The sequence below is a fragment of the Cyphellophora europaea genome (genome assembly GCF_000365145.1).
Source record: "Cyphellophora europaea CBS 101466 unplaced genomic scaffold supercont1.3, whole genome shotgun sequence".
Taxonomy (NCBI): Eukaryota; Fungi; Ascomycota; class Eurotiomycetes; order Chaetothyriales; family Cyphellophoraceae; genus Cyphellophora; species Cyphellophora europaea.
In genome coordinates this window covers 1,268,798-1,288,467 of record NW_008481809.1, presented here as the reverse complement: position 1 = coordinate 1,288,467, position 19,670 = coordinate 1,268,798, and the positions used below count along the sequence as shown (strand labels likewise).

Sequence of the window (19,670 nt, the reverse complement as noted above, 5' to 3'; positions counted from 1 at the left end):
CGCAGAGTCGTACAATCAGTCGAGTACGATGCACAGGACGTGATGCGAGCGGTGCGCTGTGTAGAATTTTCGACAATGACTCACCCGCACCCGCCTTCTCCAGGGTTGCATAACCGGTCAGCGGCATTCGGAGGTCGATCCTCACGTGATAGCCAAGACACCGGAACCGGAAGCGCACCCAGCCTCGGATCAGCCTGCGCTCAGCCTCACTGCGGCGGCATGTGCGCGCAGTTTGTAGAGTGTGGTTTGGATGCCTGTCACTCGGCTTGTTTGCGCGTCTTGATCATTCTTCGAAGCCTGGCAGGCCTTTCTGCCCACCGATTCCATCCCAGAAGCGCTCTTCGTCGACGCCCTTGTTGGTAAGCATGCGTTGAAGCTCACGCAGCGCCTCGGCCTTCTTGCCCTCCACGAAGCCACCTGGCTGCGACGTTTCATACTGGATCATTTCGATCCAGCGAAAGAAGATATCCTCGCGACCCAAATCCGTCAATGTCTCTCTGAACTTGCGGACCTTCGTGTCTCCCTCGATGTCGGTGACCGGCAACTCTATTGCTTCGTGAACGCGCCAGACCAGCCACTGCTTGTGGTAGTAAACCAGTGCTAGCTCTTGTAGGTCTTCGAGCTTAGCTCTGCCATCCGCCGCTAGTCGGTGTGCGTCCGACATGGCACAATAGTCGAGGTCCCAATCTTTGTCAAGCAAAGACAATCCCGTCTTGATTGTGTATGACTTGCGCATAGCAGGCTCGATTTTGAACTTGAGCAGCAACTCCTCGTCTACGGCCCATGACCTGTTTCTGTCGTCCACGCCCTCTAGAAGCCCGCTATCCCATTTCCTACCTCTTCGGACAATGACTTCCGTCTCTTCGAAGCCAACGTTCATCTTCCACCCGAGAGGCCCCACGAAGCGATTCGGTATGCTGCCGAGGATGAACTCCCGTGGCCACGACCCAAGTAGCCAGAATATAGCATAGTCGGTCATCATCAGGAAGGTTCTTGAGACGATAGCGGACAAGATATCGCCCTTGTCAGCGACAGATGGGTCGACCTGGTAAGAGGTCTCGTAATGGAAGACAGTGATAATCAGACTGAGATAGATTGGAGCAGCGTAGTAAGCTCGCACGCAGAGAATGCCAATGATTATAATATTGAGAATGAGTGGTACAAGGAAGGCTTGCTTCTTGACCGATACTGGACTTCGGTCCAGGTGCGTGATGTAGACATGGTCCGTTGGGAGCGTAGACACAAATGGTACGAGAGCGGAGGGAACAAGCCTAAAAGGTTCGGGAATGCTCGAGGGTGCCGGGGCTGATGCAGGCGTGGTGTTTGAACGCGCGCCAGACTTGAAGCCTCGTTTGCCTGCTGAGCGAGCCATAGTGAGTAGAAGGACGAATAACGAGATGGCTAAGGAACGTTCATCTTAGCCGCAGCAGCAGGAGTGGGAAAAAGAGGGTTGCGTGGTTTTCTGATACGAGTTTGCGTCGCAGGTTACCTTGTACCGTTTTTGAGCCTCGCAGCATTTCGTCGCTGCTCCGCAGGTCTCACCATTTCTCTTTCCTCTCCATTTCGTCACCAGTATACGCAGCCTTTCATCTTGCATCGCACATGAAACGACTCTACTATTCCTATGTGTGCACGAGCTGGAACCGGTTGATCCGCATAATACTTCCTCACTACGCCTCTGGTAGGTTCACCATGACATCTCTTCCATGTGAGCAGCCAGCAGCACCGGGTTCACGAATTGGGCCACAATACGTTCTGTTCTGCTTCTAGCCATCTCTCGAACCCGATTCCAGGATGCTCTTTCTGCTCTATATGGCTTCTGGCCCTCTTACCTGCATATCGACTCGCCAATGGACCAGTGCTGTGTCTTCACTATCAGCCAGTCTCCGTCAGCAAGTCTTCGTGCGCAGTCTATGAACTCCGGTCTTATCTTATATTCACTGGCTTGGGCAAACCAGAGCTGTAGGTTCCCATGCACCCTGCAGAGCCGCCCATCCAAGCAATACGCCAGGATCGGGATCGTGGGTATACGATACTGCCCACAGCTCCACACCGCTGGGAAGCAGGCGCACCTCATTTACATGGAATGACTGTCGCTCTCAATGTCCCTCTCAATTGCTCAAGCGGACCTGCGATATTGTTTGGCAGCCACTGTCGTGAGCAGCTGTCCACGCTCGCGACAATGAAGCGGCAGGATTGAAGTACTTCGACGCGACTATGCAGCCTCTGCAACCGGCCCCAAGCACGGTAACTCATTGACTGTGATCATCCGACCGAACGATGAGTGCGATGTATCTCATCCAGTTCTCGATCTCAATGTTCGAAATCAGCAAAGCAGCCCCAGAGCTTGCCCGATGCGGCCACATTTGATTGGCGAAGCCATTGGACCTCCTTGCCATACAGAGTCTAAAGCAGCCTTATCGACCTGGTCTATTTCCAGTCTCCTGCTTACCTACACATCTCGTCCCCTCTTTTAGCAACGTACAGCCTCTCATTACAGGACAAGTGCTTACCTCGCTGTGCCAACACTGTCTCGTAGCGCAGTTTGTGGCTTTTATTGCAGTTTCAGCTCTGTCCACATCCAGACTTCTGCGTCTGGGATTCTGACAGAATACTCATACTATTGACTAGTCGAGCTGACTCCCCAAGGATCGTCTACGCGAGCCGCGAGCCGGGAGCCGGTGGGGGTGAGCGCGCAACATACTTGATGATCAGGCAGCCCGAATTTGGGCTTGCGAGGTTCTTGACTGCACCTTCGTTGAGCCTGTAGCTTGCGGATTGATCTTATTTTATCTGGTGCCTCTGGTGCTGTCCCTTGTGTCGCTCCTCCTCATCGCTGTTGATTGACGACTTCGCGCGTCTTACTTTGTTCTCTAACGTGCCACGATGTCGGTTCATGATGAGAAGATCGACCATGCCGTCTCACGCTTGACGGACGCTGGCCTCTCCGATGACAATCCAAACAATGCTATTGACGATGTCGACTCCCGTATTAGCTCCAATAAATGGATCATCATCGGCAGTGTTATCGGCGGCGTAGTCTTGCTGACGGCCATGACTCTGGCCTTGGTCTATTGGAGGAGATATCGCAAGCGCAAGGCCTACAGCATAGTCCATAGAGGAATGGATATGCCTCAGCCCCCTGGAGGGCCTGGCATGAGCGGCGGCTTGATGCCGGTAAGTTGTCACCTCTGACACATGCACCAGAGACCCCAACAGAGACCGGGAAGAAACACATCTTGCTACCCATCTCCGAGTCCGGTGGTCCACCTAGACAAGCCAAAGACAATCTCTGGACTCTGTTCAGCACGTCCTTTGACGAAGTCCTACTGACGTGCACTCTCTCCAATAGCTCTGGATGCAACGTTCGCAGCGGAACCAGAACCGAGGCCCCTCCATCATCGCCACACCCCCGATCGAGGGCACCGACTCGGAGCGCCTGCGTCGCTACTCCACCTCCGGGCTTCCCCGTTCGGCGCGCGAGTCCTTCTCCACGCGCGACGTGTTCAACGCAGAAAAGGAATTGGAGCCCACCGAGAACGACAGCCTGACTGTCGGTGGCAGCAAGTTCCGCGAGAATGAGTTTGGCTCAGCCTATGACGGCGTGGAGACGGGCTATGGGAGTGGTGGGCCGGTGGATGCGGGCCTGGGTGGAGATCGCAGGAGTCAGATGTGAGGAGGAAAGGAGCAGTATCGGGCGGAGGTGGGCACGCAAGACACCGAGAGCAGCACAGACGTAAGAGCTGTTCGAGTGGAAGCGGTGGTGCTCGGTCGCATCGTTCAGGCAGTTTGACCTTGTGGAAGCGAGGACGAGCAAGTGCTGCGTCGACTAGAGCAGACGCAGAGGGCGGCAGCCGCTGAGCAGGCGCATGGCGAGCACAACTCCCGTGTCCCTCGAAAGGGACTCGCCGGTAATCTGGAACGCCAGCCGCTCCAGCTGTACGTTACACGATGTAAATGGTTGTGGTAGGGGCGCCAACAGACAATCGATCCGAGAGCCAGCAGTGTCGTTTGAAATGGTTTAGGTGCAATTGCGAGGCGTTTAGTGTATCTGCGTTGGCGGTGCACCATACTGATGGTAGAATGTGGCAAAGTACAGTACCTTTATTCTATCGACAAATCGGTCACCGGTAGACATATAACGAGTAGCCATTCACTTTGTTGGTGTCATCCAATATTCGACGCGAGGCTCCATTTCATCGCTTTGCTGCGCTGTGCTGCGCCATTCAAAGCGGAAGAGAAAGAGAAAGAGAAAGGATAAGAGAAGAAGCTTCGTATCTTGACAGCTAGAGCCGCGTCGCTTCGTGAGGCATGCGTGCAGTGAGGCTTACGCATACACGCAAGGAACACGCAAGGGAAAGGAAAGCCCAACCCAACCCACTAGCCTGGCAAGTAGGTAGGTAGGTAGGTAGATGGGTATGTTGGGAGAAAATAATCGTACAGTCGTTCCGTATTGGCACATTGATGAACATGCTTTTCTCATCGTGGTCGCCTTCTCGCCCTGCTCCCACCCCTTTCTATACTCGAATGTCCTGTCCATGTCTGCCTGTCGCCACAACACCACGACACACAGCCTTTGTCCCCGCCCAGGCTAGACACCAGACCTTCTCTCTCTCCTACGCGCCTCCTCCTCGGCCGCCTCCTCTTCCTCAATTAAACCTCGCCTGAAACCCCAAATGCCTCGGCGCCTCCCCCGTAATACTGATACTAATGCGACTCCGCTCCTCGCCATCAATCTCCTGCGGACTCGGCGGCTTCGGCGGCAACGGCCGGCCCCGATTGTCGTAGACGGTGACGGTGCGGCCATCGCGGTCCACCGCCCTCACCGTGCCGCCGCCTCCCGTGGTCGAGGCGTACTCGACATCGGTCGTCATGAGCGTGGAGCGCCCGTTCGCGCCGTCCTCCCGCGGCGAGCGCAGCTCTACGACGTGGACGGTTCCCCGCCCGCCGCCGCCGCCGCCCGGTGAGCCCATCGGGGTGGATCCCTTGTTGTCGAGTTCGTGCGCGCCGTAGCGGGGTGGTGGTGCCGCGTCGCTGAGCTCGAGTGCGCGCGCCGTGCTGTGTCGCCCACTGTTGCCACCGCTGCGCCGGCGGTTGCGGGGGATCCCCGGCGTCTCCTCCTCGGGGAGGCGCATCTGGCCCTGGCCGAAGCGGCGGGGGTTGCCGAAGAGGGGGAGGCCGCGGCGCTGGCGGCTGCGCAGGACGAGGGCCACGACGATACCGCCGCCGAGGATGATGGCGCCGATGCCGATGCCGAGACCTGCCGCGCCGGCTGGGCTGAGACCTTTCGATGAGGATTTAGGCTCCGGTGTGTTGACCACGGGACCGATGCCCGTCGTGTCGGGGTTTAGCGGGATGTCGAGCACCTGTAGAACGCCGTTGGAGACGAGGTAGTCGACCTGTGTGATGCGGGCGGCGTCGGCGTAGAAGCCGCCGTTTGCTTCGGTGAAGGTCAGGCTCAGGTTTTGCAGCGTGCGGTGGGTGCTTGCGTTCCTGAACTCGGAGGAGTATAGTGGTGGTGAGTTCTGGACGATGGAGTACCGGAAAATGGCGTTCAGTTCATTCTCGCTCAGAGCATCGAAGCCGGTAAAGCCGGCGCCGAATTGCGGGGAGTCTGGTCCGAAGACGGTCAGGTCACTCAGGTCGTTGATGATGGTGATGGCAGGGGAGGAGGGGTTGAGCCAACCACCTTTGTTGAGGAGGGCGATGAGGTTGTTGAGCTTCGCACGGGTGATTGTGCTGGGAAATGAGTCCGGAATGGTCAGGACACTGTCGATAACGTGAATTAAGCCTCCTTGAAAAAAGATATCTGGTTGTTGGAGGGCGGAGGCGGCTTTGACGCCGGAGAGGATCGTCGGTCTGGAGTCCTGGATTGTGAGCTCGATGCGCTGGCCACCTGTTACGTTGGTGAAGTCCGGCGAGGTCAGGAGAGTGCGTGGAAAGAGAGGCGTGAGACCGAACTCCGCTGAAGGGTGCGTGTTGAGAGCGATGTGGTACTGTATCAGGGCTTCCATGTAGCTGGTGTCGTTGGCATGTTCGGGGTTTGCTGTCGCAAACGCTGAGAAGGCATCATTGCTTGGAGCGAGAACTATAGCTTGTCAGTGTGGGTCACGGCTGGCAGTGGCGACATGTACCTGTGAAGGTGCCATTATTGAGGGTGTCGATTAGGTCAGGATAGCTTTCGAGGTGACTGATGAAGGTGGAAATGCCGGCCTGCTGGTTCAGGATCGTGAGCACATCCTGATCCGCACAATAACACAGCCCGGCGAATAATAGAGGGCCGAGTAAAAGGAACCTCATGGCGATCGCACTGAGCTTGATGCTATACGTCCAGTAGAGTCATCAGAAGGTAACATCGCCACCTGAGAGGAGGTCTTGCTGTATAGATGTGGGCTCCAACCACAAAGGGAATGCTGGGATGGCACGACGAGCCCTCGAGCCGCCGATTTATTTTAGCAATGGCTCAACATCGACCTACCGGTCGGGGCATCAAAATTCACTGCCGTGGCCATTGCGCTAGGTGTACAGTTCGACCAGGGTCCACATCATGTTGAATTCCCACCAGTCTGCTCGAGACATGCCAGATAGTGGCCCTCTTTCGGGTAGGGTCAGGTACGCGATGGGGCGGAAACACGTGCCAGAGTCCCACAGCACAAGAGACTGGCTCCTTGATGTTAAGCGAGATGCAGGAGGTGGTTGATAGACAGATTTGACACCCCGTTCGCGTTGGTCGAGGCTGTTTGATAGACGTGCGGGACGGGCAAGGCTCGCAGCTAGCTGTGTTTCAGGGGAACGCTAAAGCCGCCACCAGCGCCATGGTAGGGGTGAGGAGAAAAGTGGGATGTTCCGCACTCATTTGGGGTTCTGCAACCTTTTCCAGGCCCGGAAAAGCATGTCGAGCAAAAGGATGGACAACGGAGCAGTGCTTAGGCTGTCTTCGAAGCTGTAAAGGAGAGCGATATTCGACACCGAGTTGGAGACGAGGCTGTCCCTAGTCAGCCTGGCCAACGTCGTGGCCCAACGGTTTGCTTCATAGTTTGATCTTCTTCGAGCTTGCGGGACAGGGGTACGCAGTCTTGCGACTCGGAATCCTTCAGAGCTTTTTAACGCGTGTCTCGCGAAGGAAGCAGTCTAGGCTATTTCCCGCCCGATTTACAGCAAATTGTTGGACGTTTCTTGGCATCAGGCGTCCGACCGGGGAACCGCCTCGACTCGCCTCCCCTCGCCTCAACCCGTTCTCCTTGTGTGCTATCGCTAAGTTTCACAGTGGACAGGCGGCGGCAGGTGAGGCAGGATGAGCAGACGAGGCTGAACATCCTGCTGTTGTCGTGAGCTCTCTCGCTCAGACCTCGATCTCGACGGAAAGGCATTTACATGATTCGAGGCATCCAGATTTGTCGAATCAACTTCAACATTCCCAATATGTATTGCTGGCACCACTAGTGTCACTGCGCATCACCGCAACACCTATCTGTGTGACGACTTCTGCAACAATATTGACATGTCTTTGAATGAACAGCTCCTCTAACGCCGTGCTATGCTTGACTGATCATGGACACTTCACCACACGATATGCTTGCCACGAGGCAGAGATTGCAACAATATCGCCTGCCACTTTTTGTTCCCATCACCGGCCAACAACGCTCTTGAGACTCAGGCCTTCGAGGAAGCCGGTCAAGTCTTCCTTCTGCACCTCCACAACGCAGTGGTCAAAGCTGTCGATCTTGACTCTCGCCTTCGTCTCCTCCACGACCTCCTGGAACGCAATTCCGAACCTGTTGTGGCCGTAGCCACGCTTCTTGGTTATTTCATCCTCAACTTCATCATCACTCTCGTCTTCGGATGATTCCGCCTCGCTCTCGCTCTCCGTGTCGTCATCTTCCTCATCCTCTCCCAGCGCCGCACGTCTGATCTCCCTCCGCTTCTCACGCTCTTCCTGCTTCTTTTTACGAGCCTCTGCTTTTTCGGCCTTTTTCTTCTCCTTGGCGGCTGCCTTTTCCTTTTTGGCTTCGCTATCTGCTGCCGAGCCGATGCCACCACCAGTGCCGACAATGAGATACGTGCCCCTTCGTTCGTCCAAGGCGGCTAGCACGAAAGGCGTGGCCTCGTCGATGCCCTTGCGATCGCGCTCACTAACTTCAATGGACTCACTGAGCCACAAAGCCAGTTTCGTCAGAGCGCCTGGGCTATTGGCGAACAATGCCAAATCTGGCCCCTCTTTGAGGACACTCATGCGAAAAGCGCGTAAATGCCGAAGCTGACGCTTGTGCAAAAGGCTGGAACCTGTGCTTTGTATGGCACGTAGTAAATGCTGTGCGGTGGGAATCGCGGCCAGAAGTTGTGTTGGGTGGTTGGGGGCCAGAGCGTCGTAAGCTGCGAAGAATCGGGGCACAAGCACTTCAGAGCGGTCGGCAACATCCTCGGTCTTGCTTGACATCTGAGAGGAGCCGGACATGGGGTTGGTCGCAATAGATCTGAAGTGAGCATTGGGTCCCGTGCCAAGATCGAGTATTGCAGCCAATACGACACCAACGTCGGTTGCACTGAGCTGAGCTTTCCAACCCCATGAGCGAATGAAGCCCCAGCCCTCCTGGTCATAGGTTGCCAGACCACTGCCTGAAGGGACAATCTCATCGAGGCCGTAGGCACCGGCATATTGCAGCAGGCGTTCGCGCAGCACCTTCTTTAAGTCCATGTCCATGTGTGTGTATGTTTGTTTGGACTGCGAGAGGGACACGCCCATCTTGGCAAGAAGTTTATGAAGACGCTTCACTCCATCGTCCTTCCATATGTGGAGGCGGGCCGCAAGGTATGGCGAATGCAGCATGCTGTCGTATAATGACCAATGGCGGAGAAGGAGAAAGCGAGGGTCTGGACTCAGTCGTATCGAGTGGTCGGAGGGAGATGATGGTGCGCTGCTGAATCCCAAGTTATGTGTGTCGCCTAGCGGCGGCGGATTGAGACGTCGTACCTCATCTCGTAGGAGTGCATATGTACGAGAGGAGCGAGTGGCTTTCCAGGACTTGTGGTAGTCGCTGGGCAGGTGGTTAGCTTTGGGCCGTGATGTACCCAAGCCCGTGGACGTGCAGCCGGAAAGTTCCAATGAAGTGACACCGACAATCGCCAGCCATAGCATGTCGTTGTCCTCTCGACCAAGCTCAGAAGCGAGCGAATAGGCCAGTGACGAGATGGGCTCAGAGTAGGAATTTCCTATGGAGTAGTACTTGTCCAGTACAGCTTCATGAGATCGTTTAAGATTGATTAGCCGTTTTCGTAGCTGCCTAGCCGTGGGTTGCTTCGGGACAACAGGCGGGGAGGAGGGCTGTGATGATGGCGGTGTCCTGTTTGGTGAAGCAATCGAAGATCCAGAATTGCTTCTTCGCCGCTGTCGTGGTCGCTCTCCGTCATCTTCGCTCATGTCCTCTTCGTCGCGGTCTGACCAAGATTTTCGTTTCTTTGAGCTATTCGTTTCGTCTTGCCGCTCTTCATTTTCCTCATCTTCTTCATCGTCATCGTCCTCGACGTCCTCATCAATATCAGGCATCTCGGCCAGAGCAGAGTAGGCGTCTCGTTCAGCATTGAGCTCGTCGGCGATATCGCCGTCATCAAAGACGATAATACCGCCCTTTCCAGGTTTGTATGATCGTTGTAGACAACCCTTGTCAACACCAGCTGTCCTTCGTCTTGAGTTCGCGTCCGTCTCTTGCAGTACCTGCATAGGCGGCTGTCCTCCAAAGACATTATGCAGATTCCACGGTCTTCTGGCGTCGAAAAGCCAAACCTCAACTCCGCCCATCGACTCGGACGGGTCTTCGCTGTCGAGTCCGAGCATGTTGGACAGGTCGATCAGCCCACCGACACCGAGACATACAACAACACCACCACTGCCTCCCTCCGTAGTCTTCATGGGTCGGACCAGCGTCTCGCCGGCCTTAGCAAGGTCGTCATATCCGGCGACTGGCTGTATCTTGTGGGGAATGTAGTCGCGCTTGAGCAGCGCGGCAAAGATGCGACACGCGCATATTGCGTCGGGATCAAGCGAGGAGAGTATGAGCACAGGTGAAGATAGCGGGTGATATGTTCTGACTAGCTGAGTGTACAGGTGGGAGATCAATGAGCGAGGGAGGTACATGCTGCTGCTGCTGTACTATTCTTCGATGGCCGGGTCGTGTTTGGTGATGCGTTGTGGCATGGCTTGTGGATACTACGGGCAGTACCTGTTGCCGATCGAAAGAGAGGCGACAATCTCGAGGTTTTCGCTTTTCAGAGTGCTCAAAATGTTCACTAGATGTATGAATGCTTGGGTGCACAAGGTGAAGTGTTGTGAGGGAGCCAGCGGGCCATGCAGAAGGCAGAACGCGCTTGAGAACGCGTTGCTCCACAGTTGCACTTCATGACGTTGCGACGTATCTCGCTCTAATGGGCCACCGTAGATTTGTATTCTCCCCAAGAATTCTCCTTACAATCAAGGGAGTCTCTCTGCCATTGCTGACAACAGGTTCATATGGAAGGCTCTATCCGCAGAAAGCAGCATCTCGCTAACCCCGCCGTGGATGAGCAGCAGTCTGGCATGGGCAACCACAAGGTGTCTCACCGCTTTACGCAATGAATCAAGGTCGCCCATTCCTCCCTTCCCACTATCGACGAACTCGGAGCTATTCTGCCTAGTCGTTGTGAGTTGTGCACGGATCGCAGCACTAGGCTCGGTGCTTTCGCCCGTCCTTGACATCCACCTTGCACCCCTGTCTCCGTTTTGGCAGCCACAGACCCGAGCGCGCTCTCTGTGGCTTTAATGCCCAAGTCAACTATGCCTATCTCGTCTTGGGCGTTTGGCAACAAGTCTCATGAATACTGGCTGAGCGAACTCGCCATGCTCTCTTAGGAAGTCCGCGAAGCCTGCGATCTTGCTCAGCTCAGCCGCCGTGTCTTCGACATAAGCAACTATCAGGCCTCTGAGCGTAAGAACGCGTGCAGAACGCTCATCATCGTTTCCAGTGTCATCACGAGTGTTCTCCCAGGTGTATGCGATCAGATCGAGAAGCTGGCTGATGTTCTCTGATGTGGGTGCATATGTCGCAAGATCTTTGTAGAGGTTCTGTATCGCGAGCTTCTCTAGGCCTTGAACGTCCCATTTGTCGGCAAAAACAGCTAATTTTGCGTGCTCCACGAGGTCGTCTGACGCCTCGTACTCGTGTAGTAGATGACCTGGCTGCGGTAATGACCACTTCATCGGTAAGTCAACGAGGTATGATGTGGAAAGCTTGAAGTTGACTGTCGATACCTTCTGCAACGATGCTGTGCATTTACCGCACATGGTTGACACTCCATCCGAATATGGTAATGCACGTGTCGATGAAAACAAGCCACAGCCGGTGCAGTAGCCAACATGATGGCTGTATCTCCCCAGGGCTGAACAGCCTGTGCTGCAGAAAGGGAAGAGGTCGTCCGCATCTTCGGATATCTCAGGAACTTCAAAGATCTCAGCAGCCTCGACGATCTCAAGATCTTCCAAGATCTCAGCAGCCTTGACAATCTCAGGATCTTCGAAGATCTGGACCTCTGCCTTACACCAGCGACAGTGGAACCTAACCAACCCCAAGCGAAGTATCGCGTGTTTCGCGTGTTCGGGAGCCAGTTGGTGGGTCTGTGACTTGTTCTGGAGAAGGAGTCAGAATTCGATTCCACCAGGCTGACCACTGACGGTCAATTATATGCAGGGAGGTAGCTGCGCTGCTGACCGCCCTGACGATGGACCACCGGTTGACTCACCGGAAGACTGTACGTGCGGGTGAACAGGTACGAAGCGAAGTATGTAAAAGTGCTCACATCGCAATCGGGGAGCGTCGCCTCACCTGCCTCAGCCTCCTTGAAAGGTCCTTTTATGAGAGTATGGAGAGGCCTGGAAAACTCCTGTGTGATGACTTTAGGACGAAGGTACGCTTTCTTCTCACCCGGGCCGATGATGAAAGTAAAACGCTTCTCAAAAAGCCATTCGCTGTGGATGCGAGTCAGCACGCTTTCTCCGCGAAGGTGTCTTCTTGGGGCTCACTTCTCTACCGTTGAGCCAGCTTGCGAAGAGGGAGCCGCCATTGTGAGTAAATCAAGCGCTAAGTCCGACGACAATCTCCGAGCTTGAAACAGCTTCTGAGCGTGGAAGCTGTTGGGAACCATAAGAACGGAGCAGACTGCAGGCAGGTGATGTCGCCTCGAGGCTGCGTGAAAAAGGGGTCTTGGCATCGAGAAGCAACCTCACAGTAATCTTACCTCCACTTCGACGGAGACCAAAGACACCGCTCTTGCCTTCGATATCCACGCCGCGCCTTCATCTTCGGTGATCTTCAAGCGATATCAAAGCCACCACAATCCCGTTTTGACGAATATCAACGATACCGTTCTTAGTTTCTACCCTAGTGCCGCGCCTCAAGATCCAACGACCCCCTCAGTTGTCCTTTACACGGCAACCTATCAATGGCAGCTCTTGCAGATCCAGCGGCAACTCCGGCCAACCGTAGTATTACCAGCGACTATAGGTTCCTGCTCGACCCGCCATTCACCTTCATCATCGGCCCCAGCCAGCACGAGATTTGCATCCATCCAGGTTGTATCAGCGAGAACGCAGCACCAGGTATCCATAAGCTGATGACACTGTCCATGAAAGAAGGCAATGAACGGAGAGCTAAGCTACCTGAGGAAGAGGCCTCGACATTCATCTGCTTTGCGCAGTTCATGTACACCGGTGCATATTTTCTTACCGGATCAAAGATGCAGCTGGACGCAGATGATGCTCTGTCCGAATATGACCGGCCCTTTCATGGTCTCACACGTTTCTCGTGCTGTTTTTGTCGGGCACCGCACACGACAAGCGAGGCGTTCAACGACACTTTTCCATTCTGCTCTGCGGATTGCAAAGCCGTTGATGTAAGTTCTGCCCGAACGAGAAAGCATTGTTGTTGCAAGTGCGGTACATCTCTGGAAATGCGTGAAGCGCATAAGCCGGATGTGCGCAGTATGTGTACTACTGGCACTAATCTGCAAAAGAAGCGCAAGACTTGCTTCTTTGGCTGGCCTCATTGTGAGTAGTCACAGCCTGAGACACTATTTTGAATAATGCTGTCACCGAAGATAGACTCAGAATTGTCCAACCAGTTCCTTGAGCTGAAGTTCGTTGCGAGGGACATGCCACAGTTCCACGCTTCCATGCGACATGGCACGCCAGCCAACGACTCAATCTCTGAGGACGTGGTCGAGCACGCGAAAGTCGCCGTATTTGCAGACAAGTGGTCGGTATCTGATTTGGAAGCCGTAGCGTTGTATGAATAGCACCGAGACCACTGCGCCTTTGAGCCAACCAGCAATTGTTTAGCCTGTCGAGTACACCTTCAAGAACACGATCAATCATAACGATGATGGCGATGGAATATTGCCCGCTACCACCTCGCTTCGGGGGTTGGTATGTGCTTACATTGAGGATCTGTCGGAGGACCTCTTGAAGTTCGCCGAATGGAGAAACTTGCTGGAGAATAATGGCGAGATTGCGCTGTTTATCATTGAATATCTCTCGAAGGGCCGCACAACTGATCCTCGAGATCCCTTCCGATGCCACATCGTCAGTGGCAAGGAAGGTTAGAGCCGGTTGACTGCCGAAGCTACGCATCTCCTGCTAGGACTACTTTCAAGGCAGATTCGCGGCGACAGCTTAAGCTCACCCAGGCAGAAACATGAGGGGATATGGAATCAGAGGTCAGCCTCAAACGAGGGCCACTGAGAGTGCTTGGGCGCGAAGAGTAAGAACTGCCCGCGACCAAATCTACCGTAGGCACCTATCCGAATATCATGAGCTGGGATTTCTACTCTACCAGAGTCAAATGCAGAAGATGCTCCACCTTGCTTCGGCCAACAAGCCAATCTCTAGTTACTGACGAAGCTGTTCAACAACAGCCAGCTTCGCAGATATATCCTCAAGACTGAAGCCGCAACGCGAAACGTGCAAACAACGAATCCCCAGCGGCCAAATCCAACGTTCGCATTCAACCTCCGCAACGGTGAACGCCACCATCCCCCACCAGCAGTCAGAGCAGCCGGCTCAACATCGGCACCCACACACGCCCACAGAAAAACAGGCGGGAACTCCATCTCCTTTAGCTCCGCGGCGTACACTGCATATGCACAGTACTACTGCACGCCATGCCGCACAAGCACGAGATCATCCATCTCAGAGCTAACGACGCGCCCCCGCGTAGTCCGTAACTCAGTACCCGGCGAAACATCGCCCTCCACTCAAAGAGCCAAACAATTAGCCTGATTCGCGCTCACCCAAGCACCCAAGCACCCAAGCACCTCCAAGACACCGCCTGCTCCCAGTCCCCGTGCTCCGTCCAAGTCCAAATGGCAAAAAAGACACACACCGCAACGCACAACTTTGAGCGGAAGTGGTGTTCCAAAGGTGGGGCAATGCATACTGCAGTGCAGTGCTGTGCTGCGCTGCCACTACGGGCCAACTCGCTCGGCCCAAATGATCCGTATCCATCATGATGAGGTCCCGTCCCCTGCAAAATGGGTCAAGACTTTTTTTGGGTGACCCGTTGACCCCGCTTCGGGGGGGGCGTGGGTTGATGAGTCTTTGAAGCCTTGAGAGCGATGATCATTATTGTTATTGTTGCTTTTGTTTGCTTGAAGCACAATTTTTTTTTTTAAAAAACAATCTTTTGAATACACATACAAGGGCACGATTATATTTCGTCGTATTCGGCCTCGCGTGCAGGAGCCATCTTCAGGCCGGAAGCAACCTGGACCGGAGAATCGTGGGGAGAAAGGCGGTATACAAGCACTGGGTATCGCTGTGAGGGTTCACAAGACCATGTCGGAGCCGGCGGAGAGCTCGACGTCGACGTCGACGGCGGTGGAAGAAGACAAGTTCCCTTGGCAGCAACTCGCTGTCCTTGGTACGTGCCTATAAATTTCTCCCTCAAACTCCCGCTCACCTGTCATAGCGTTATGTCGACTAGCTGAGCCCATAGCGTTCACGTCCATTACGGCCTACAACTATCTGTACGTCCAGGATGTGCGACACACCGAAGAGAATGCCGCCTTTTATGCCGGGTTGCTGGTATCCGGATTCGCCCTTGCCGAGGCCAGTACTGCAATGCTGTGGGGCACCATTTCCGACAAATATGGTCGAAAACCCATCGTTCTCTCAGGATTAGCAGGTGTCGCCTTGTCGAGTTTGATCTTCGGCGTGGCTACCAACTACTGGGTGGCGCTGGCCGCTAGAGTGGTCGGAGGTTTGCTCAACGGTAATGTCGCCGTCATGCAAACCATGGTGGCCGAGATGGTGAAGAATCCCAAGCATGAGCGTAAGTTGCTTGGCCTCTTCCAACACCCATACACTGACAATGCACAGCCCGGGCCTACAGCATGATCCCTTTCATGTGGTTCTTTGGCTCCATCATCGGCTCTTCGATGGGCGGGCTTCTGGCTCGACCAGCCGACACCTGGGGAGCGTTCAAGGACACAATCTTCGACGAATACCCATATCTGCTGCCGAACTTGGTCGCTGCTGCCTATATTGTGATTGCGATTGTAGTCGGTATAATATGGCTCAAAGAGACCAATATCTACGCCATGGCGTCGACCAAGACTTCGCATGGCTCGGCCGACGAACGAACACCACTTATCCGAGAGCCAGAATCTGCACCACCAACAGAGGGAGAAGAGCAGAAGACGGTAGCTCGAAGACGATCAATGGCCAGCATTCAACCCGTAACGACAGGCACGACCGTCGACCTGCGACGGTTGTCAAACTTGACGACCGCATCCTCGGTCAAACCGAGACTTTCCGCTCACGATATACGCGGTAGCGCACTCGAGGACTCGTTCCTGGACGATGCGCCACCCGCGCAAGGCTATAACCGATGGATGATTCTCTTCATCCTTCAGCTCATCCTCATGTCGTACCACTCCATGGCATTTGGTTCGCTGATGCCCATCTTCCTCCTGGATGAGCCGTCGCCCGGAATCTCCGATACGGCATTAGATCTGCACGGCGGGCTCGGCTACACGCTGCGCGATGTCGGTGCTTTCATGTCAATCAACGGCATCGTGGCGATTTTCGTCCAAGGCGTCCTGTTTGCGCCCGTCGTCGAATGGCTGGGCGTGTGGAAAACATTCGTCCTGCTGACCGTTCTGGCACCGTTGGCATACGTTTTCCCGCCATTCTTGACCATGATACCACACGCGCAGGCCCCGATCGGCATTTATGCCAACCTAATCCTCCAGAACTTTCTGCTGATCATCATCTATCCATGTTTGCTTATCCTCCTGAAGGATGCAACCCCAACGATGGCCATGTTGGGCCAAGTTAACGGGCTTGCAATGGCCGCTTGCTCGGGAGCGAGAACCATCGCACCTCCGCTGGTCGGCTTCATCTATGGGTCTGTCGGATCAGCGGCAGGTTGGTGGAGTATTGGTGCCGCCGCGATCATTGCGGGAGCATTGATCCCATTCATGAAGCGGCCTCCTCGACCTGATGAGGAGGATGAGACTTGAATATGCATTTGGTCCATTTCTGGAGAGAGCATTGGAGAATTTCCGGTATCTGAACGGCGCTCGTCGTTGCATTTGTGGTGTCATTGGGAACGCATGGCAAATAAGCTGGAAGTGATTGGAGTTCATCGGTTGAGAATTAATTGAGCGATTTTCTCGGCAATTGCCTTGTGTCCAAGAGCATTAGGATGGAAGGCGCGAGTCATATCGAGGTAGTCCTTAATGGGCCCCGGTAGAACGTGCTGACCAGCGCTCGGTGCGGTGCGTGGCTGCGGGTATTCGAGATTGAAGAACCACGTCTGGTTTGTGCTTGACGGTTCCACAACTCCCTCCTCACAGAATCTGTGTCCATCGAAGACTTGATCGATGTCGACGTAACTTGCGCCGTGAGCTTCTGCGCTTGCTTCGATAACGTCGTTCAGCATTCCCACAATCGCGTTGAACTGTACTCGCATCTCCCGGCTCAAAACTCGGTCTGGGTCGCGCCTACTGAAACTCACATGATCACACTGTGTCGTCTGGGAGTTGAAGAATCGCGCGTACCCAGTGACGAGGAGCCTAGCATCGTCTTTCATGGTTTTCTTTGCCGCCGCAATCATTTCGCCATACCTCCTCAGAAGAGTGCCCGCTTGGACAGCCTCCCTGGCCCGCACGATTTCAGCGTCGCAGTCACCACCCGGAAACCACTGATGCACGCAAGCATTCAGAACCACGAAGAAGTCGATTTCGTTACCGCCCACCGTCACCGTCACGAAGTCGGCGTCCCCAATGTATGGTACCTGGGTCGTGCGCACGCTGGTGCTGGAAGCGCCACCGCACGCGACATTGGTGAAGCCCGAGGGAGGGATCAACAGGGAGAAATTGTTGGCGAGCAGCACGGGGTAGGCACCGTCGAATCGGCCACAGCCAAATTCGCGGTGCGGTGGTAGGCGAGGACTCCCGGCACCGTCACCTGCCGCGTATGAGTCGCTCAGGGCGGCATAATAGCGGGTGGCAGATGGCTGGACGAGACTTGTGAAGAGCAGGAGGATGCTAGATGAGTGCGAGCATTCGGGGAGCTTCATTCTCGGGGATGAGTGAGGAGCCCAAGCTGGTCGAGGATGAGGACTGGAGTTCAGAGGTACTCAATACCAACTATCACGAAAACACTGTACCATGTTTGATTCATGTCGGGCAAAGATTCCACAACAGACAAGAGCTTCCGGCGAAGCGGAGGCCGTCAAGAGCATGAAGTACAGTGTTCGTGAAGCGTAGTGTGGGGATACGAGATACGCGACCAGGGATCATTCATCGATGATGACGACATGCAAAGCCGACGACATGAGGCACCTCGTTTCCTTTGTATATACCTCCTGCATGTCATTCGTTCGACGAGCGGGTGCCGTTTTCTCGCCTGTCGCTTGCTACTTCAAATCCACATTGCTCCCGAAACCACCCGTGTACCTTACAGCAACCCCTAAGCTCGCTGAGTCTGGGAAGGGGAAATGGTACGCCACCGAGAGTAAAGGCATGAGCAAAGCAGGCACCAAGAAGCCGCGGCCAAAGGTTCCCGACTACTGCGATGTCGAGCCGGAGTGCGACCAAGATGGCCACATCATCTGGCCAGCGCCAGCAAAGGCGATGCAGGAAGCCAGAGATTTCATAAGGCTGTGGTGCGTCTGCAATTTTCTGGCCTGCTACTCAGCTAACCCCTGTAGTGCTACCAGTGGGAAAAAGGTGCTACTCGTGCCGGACAAAGATGCTGATGGTCTCTCGTCCGGAGTTGTCCTCCACCGGACGCTTCGCAGCCTGGGCTTAGACGAGGCCAAGATCGACGTTCACCTCGTTCAGAAAGGCCGCAATATCCACCATGAAGACGAGAGGCAGGCTATGGCTCAGAAGGAGCCGTCTTTCGTGGTTGTTCTCGATCAAGGCTCGCGAGGAGGACCTGCGGTTGTGGACAGAGCGGAGACCAAGTCGCTCATCATTGATCACCACCTCAGCGACGAGTTCCCAGAAGGCGCTCAGGTCGTCTCGGCCTGTCACTACCCACCCGTATCAACAACATCATTGCTCACTTATGAGCTCTGTAAGACTCTTCATCCAGACGTCAGCACCTCCTGTGCCTATCTGGCCTGCATCGGCACGCACGGTGACCTTGGCAATACGCTCAAATGGTCACCTCCTTTCCCGGACATGACTGAGACCTTCAAGACCTACACCAAGAAGTCCGTTAACGACGCGGTGTCCCTACTAAATGCTCCTCGCCGCACCGCCAAATACGATGTCATCACGGCTTGGAGCGCTCTCCTCGAATCCAGCGACCCTAAAGACCTCTTAAAGAATGCTCGACTACAGTCTGCCCGCTTCGAGATCAACGAAGAAGTGGAAATGAATACACACACGCCACCGAAGTTCAGTCAAGATGGACGTATCGCCGTACTACGCATCAACTCCAAGGCCCAGGTGCACCCAGTCATTGCGACCAGATGGGCCGGGTACCTGAACAGTAAAGCACTCGAGATCGTTGTCTGCGCCAACTACGGCTATCTCGACGGTATGGTTAACTTCTCATGCCGGATAGCACGATGTGCGCGCAGCCGCGACCCGCCTGTCAACATTATAGAAAGCTTGAAAGCAGCTGCTGATCTCTCGATGGACGGCCTCAGAGACAGAATGGGTGAGAGCTTTGCGCGGGGTCACAAGGAAGCCAGTGGCGGAATCGTGCCAACCGAAGCATTCGAGGAGCTTATGGCGTTGCTGAAAGTGGGCGAGAAGCCAGAGAAGAAGGAAGGGGAAAGCCCGCCTAAAAAGAAAGTGAAGACTATTGAAAAGAGTCCGCAGAAGAATACACTGGGTAACTACTTCGGCAAAAAGTAAGAACCATAAGTCCAGGCGCCGAAGGCGGTCTCGGATGGCTTGGAGCACTGATCTGGTGGGGAGTGACTGCGCTGGAGGTATCAGTAGCAGTGGTCTCATACTAGTAACTAGACACAGATCTGTCACGATGTCAGCAAGTCTGTTCCCCCCGCGATGGCTGCCCGCAAGCGCGGAATCCTTTTACTTCCTATTGCAGTAGCAACCCTTACGTGCGCGGCATTATTGGACGCTATCATGCGGGGTGACGTGCAGCCCTTGAAACCATACAC

At 54.7% G+C, this 19,670-nt stretch overlaps 8 protein-coding genes across 8 annotated transcripts; 3 read left to right on the top strand and 5 right to left on the bottom strand.

Annotated features, from left to right (window-relative positions):
* Positions 1-283: 283 nt before the first annotated feature.
* Positions 284-1,372, bottom strand: HMPREF1541_03376 (uncharacterized protein; the record flags this gene model as incomplete). The annotated part of the gene is made up of 1 exon (XM_008717727.1): positions 284-1,372. One exon carries the CDS (start codon positions 1,370-1,372, stop codon positions 284-286), a length of 1,089 nt encoding a protein of 362 aa, XP_008715949.1.
* Positions 1,373-2,886: 1,514 nt separating this feature from the next.
* Positions 2,887-3,676, top strand: HMPREF1541_03375 (uncharacterized protein; the record flags this gene model as incomplete). Its single annotated transcript, XM_008717726.1, has 2 exons — positions 2,887-3,177; positions 3,353-3,676. The coding sequence occupies 2 exons, from the start codon at positions 2,887-2,889 to the stop codon at positions 3,674-3,676; spliced, it is 615 nt and encodes a 204-aa protein (XP_008715948.1).
* A 973-nt stretch (positions 3,677-4,649) lies between these two features.
* HMPREF1541_03374 (uncharacterized protein) lies at positions 4,650-6,300 on the bottom strand (the record flags this gene model as incomplete). Its single annotated transcript, XM_008717725.1, has 2 exons — positions 4,650-6,088; positions 6,135-6,300. 2 exons carry the CDS (start codon positions 6,298-6,300, stop codon positions 4,650-4,652), a joined length of 1,605 nt encoding a protein of 534 aa, XP_008715947.1.
* Positions 6,301-7,627: 1,327 nt separating this feature from the next.
* On the bottom strand, positions 7,628-10,132 carry HMPREF1541_03373 (uncharacterized protein; the record flags this gene model as incomplete). Its single annotated transcript, XM_008717724.1, has 1 exon — positions 7,628-10,132. The coding sequence occupies one exon, from the start codon at positions 10,130-10,132 to the stop codon at positions 7,628-7,630; it is 2,505 nt and encodes an 834-aa protein (XP_008715946.1).
* Positions 10,133-10,801: 669 nt separating this feature from the next.
* Positions 10,802-11,314, bottom strand: HMPREF1541_03372 (uncharacterized protein; the record flags this gene model as incomplete). Its single annotated transcript, XM_008717723.1, has 1 exon — positions 10,802-11,314. One exon carries the CDS (start codon positions 11,312-11,314, stop codon positions 10,802-10,804), a length of 513 nt encoding a protein of 170 aa, XP_008715945.1.
* Positions 11,315-14,857: 3,543 nt separating this feature from the next.
* On the top strand, positions 14,858-16,545 carry HMPREF1541_03371 (uncharacterized protein; the record flags this gene model as incomplete). The annotated part of the gene is made up of 3 exons (XM_008717722.1): positions 14,858-14,942; positions 14,991-15,353; positions 15,401-16,545. The coding sequence occupies 3 exons, from the start codon at positions 14,858-14,860 to the stop codon at positions 16,543-16,545; spliced, it is 1,593 nt and encodes a 530-aa protein (XP_008715944.1).
* A 122-nt stretch (positions 16,546-16,667) lies between these two features.
* On the bottom strand, positions 16,668-17,606 carry HMPREF1541_03370 (uncharacterized protein; the record flags this gene model as incomplete). The annotated part of the gene is made up of 1 exon (XM_008717721.1): positions 16,668-17,606. One exon carries the CDS (start codon positions 17,604-17,606, stop codon positions 16,668-16,670), a length of 939 nt encoding a protein of 312 aa, XP_008715943.1.
* A 292-nt stretch (positions 17,607-17,898) lies between these two features.
* Positions 17,899-19,401, top strand: HMPREF1541_03369 (uncharacterized protein; the record flags this gene model as incomplete). The annotated part of the gene is made up of 2 exons (XM_008717720.1): positions 17,899-18,194; positions 18,240-19,401. 2 exons carry the CDS (start codon positions 17,899-17,901, stop codon positions 19,399-19,401), a joined length of 1,458 nt encoding a protein of 485 aa, XP_008715942.1.
* Positions 19,402-19,670: the final 269 nt, after the last annotated feature.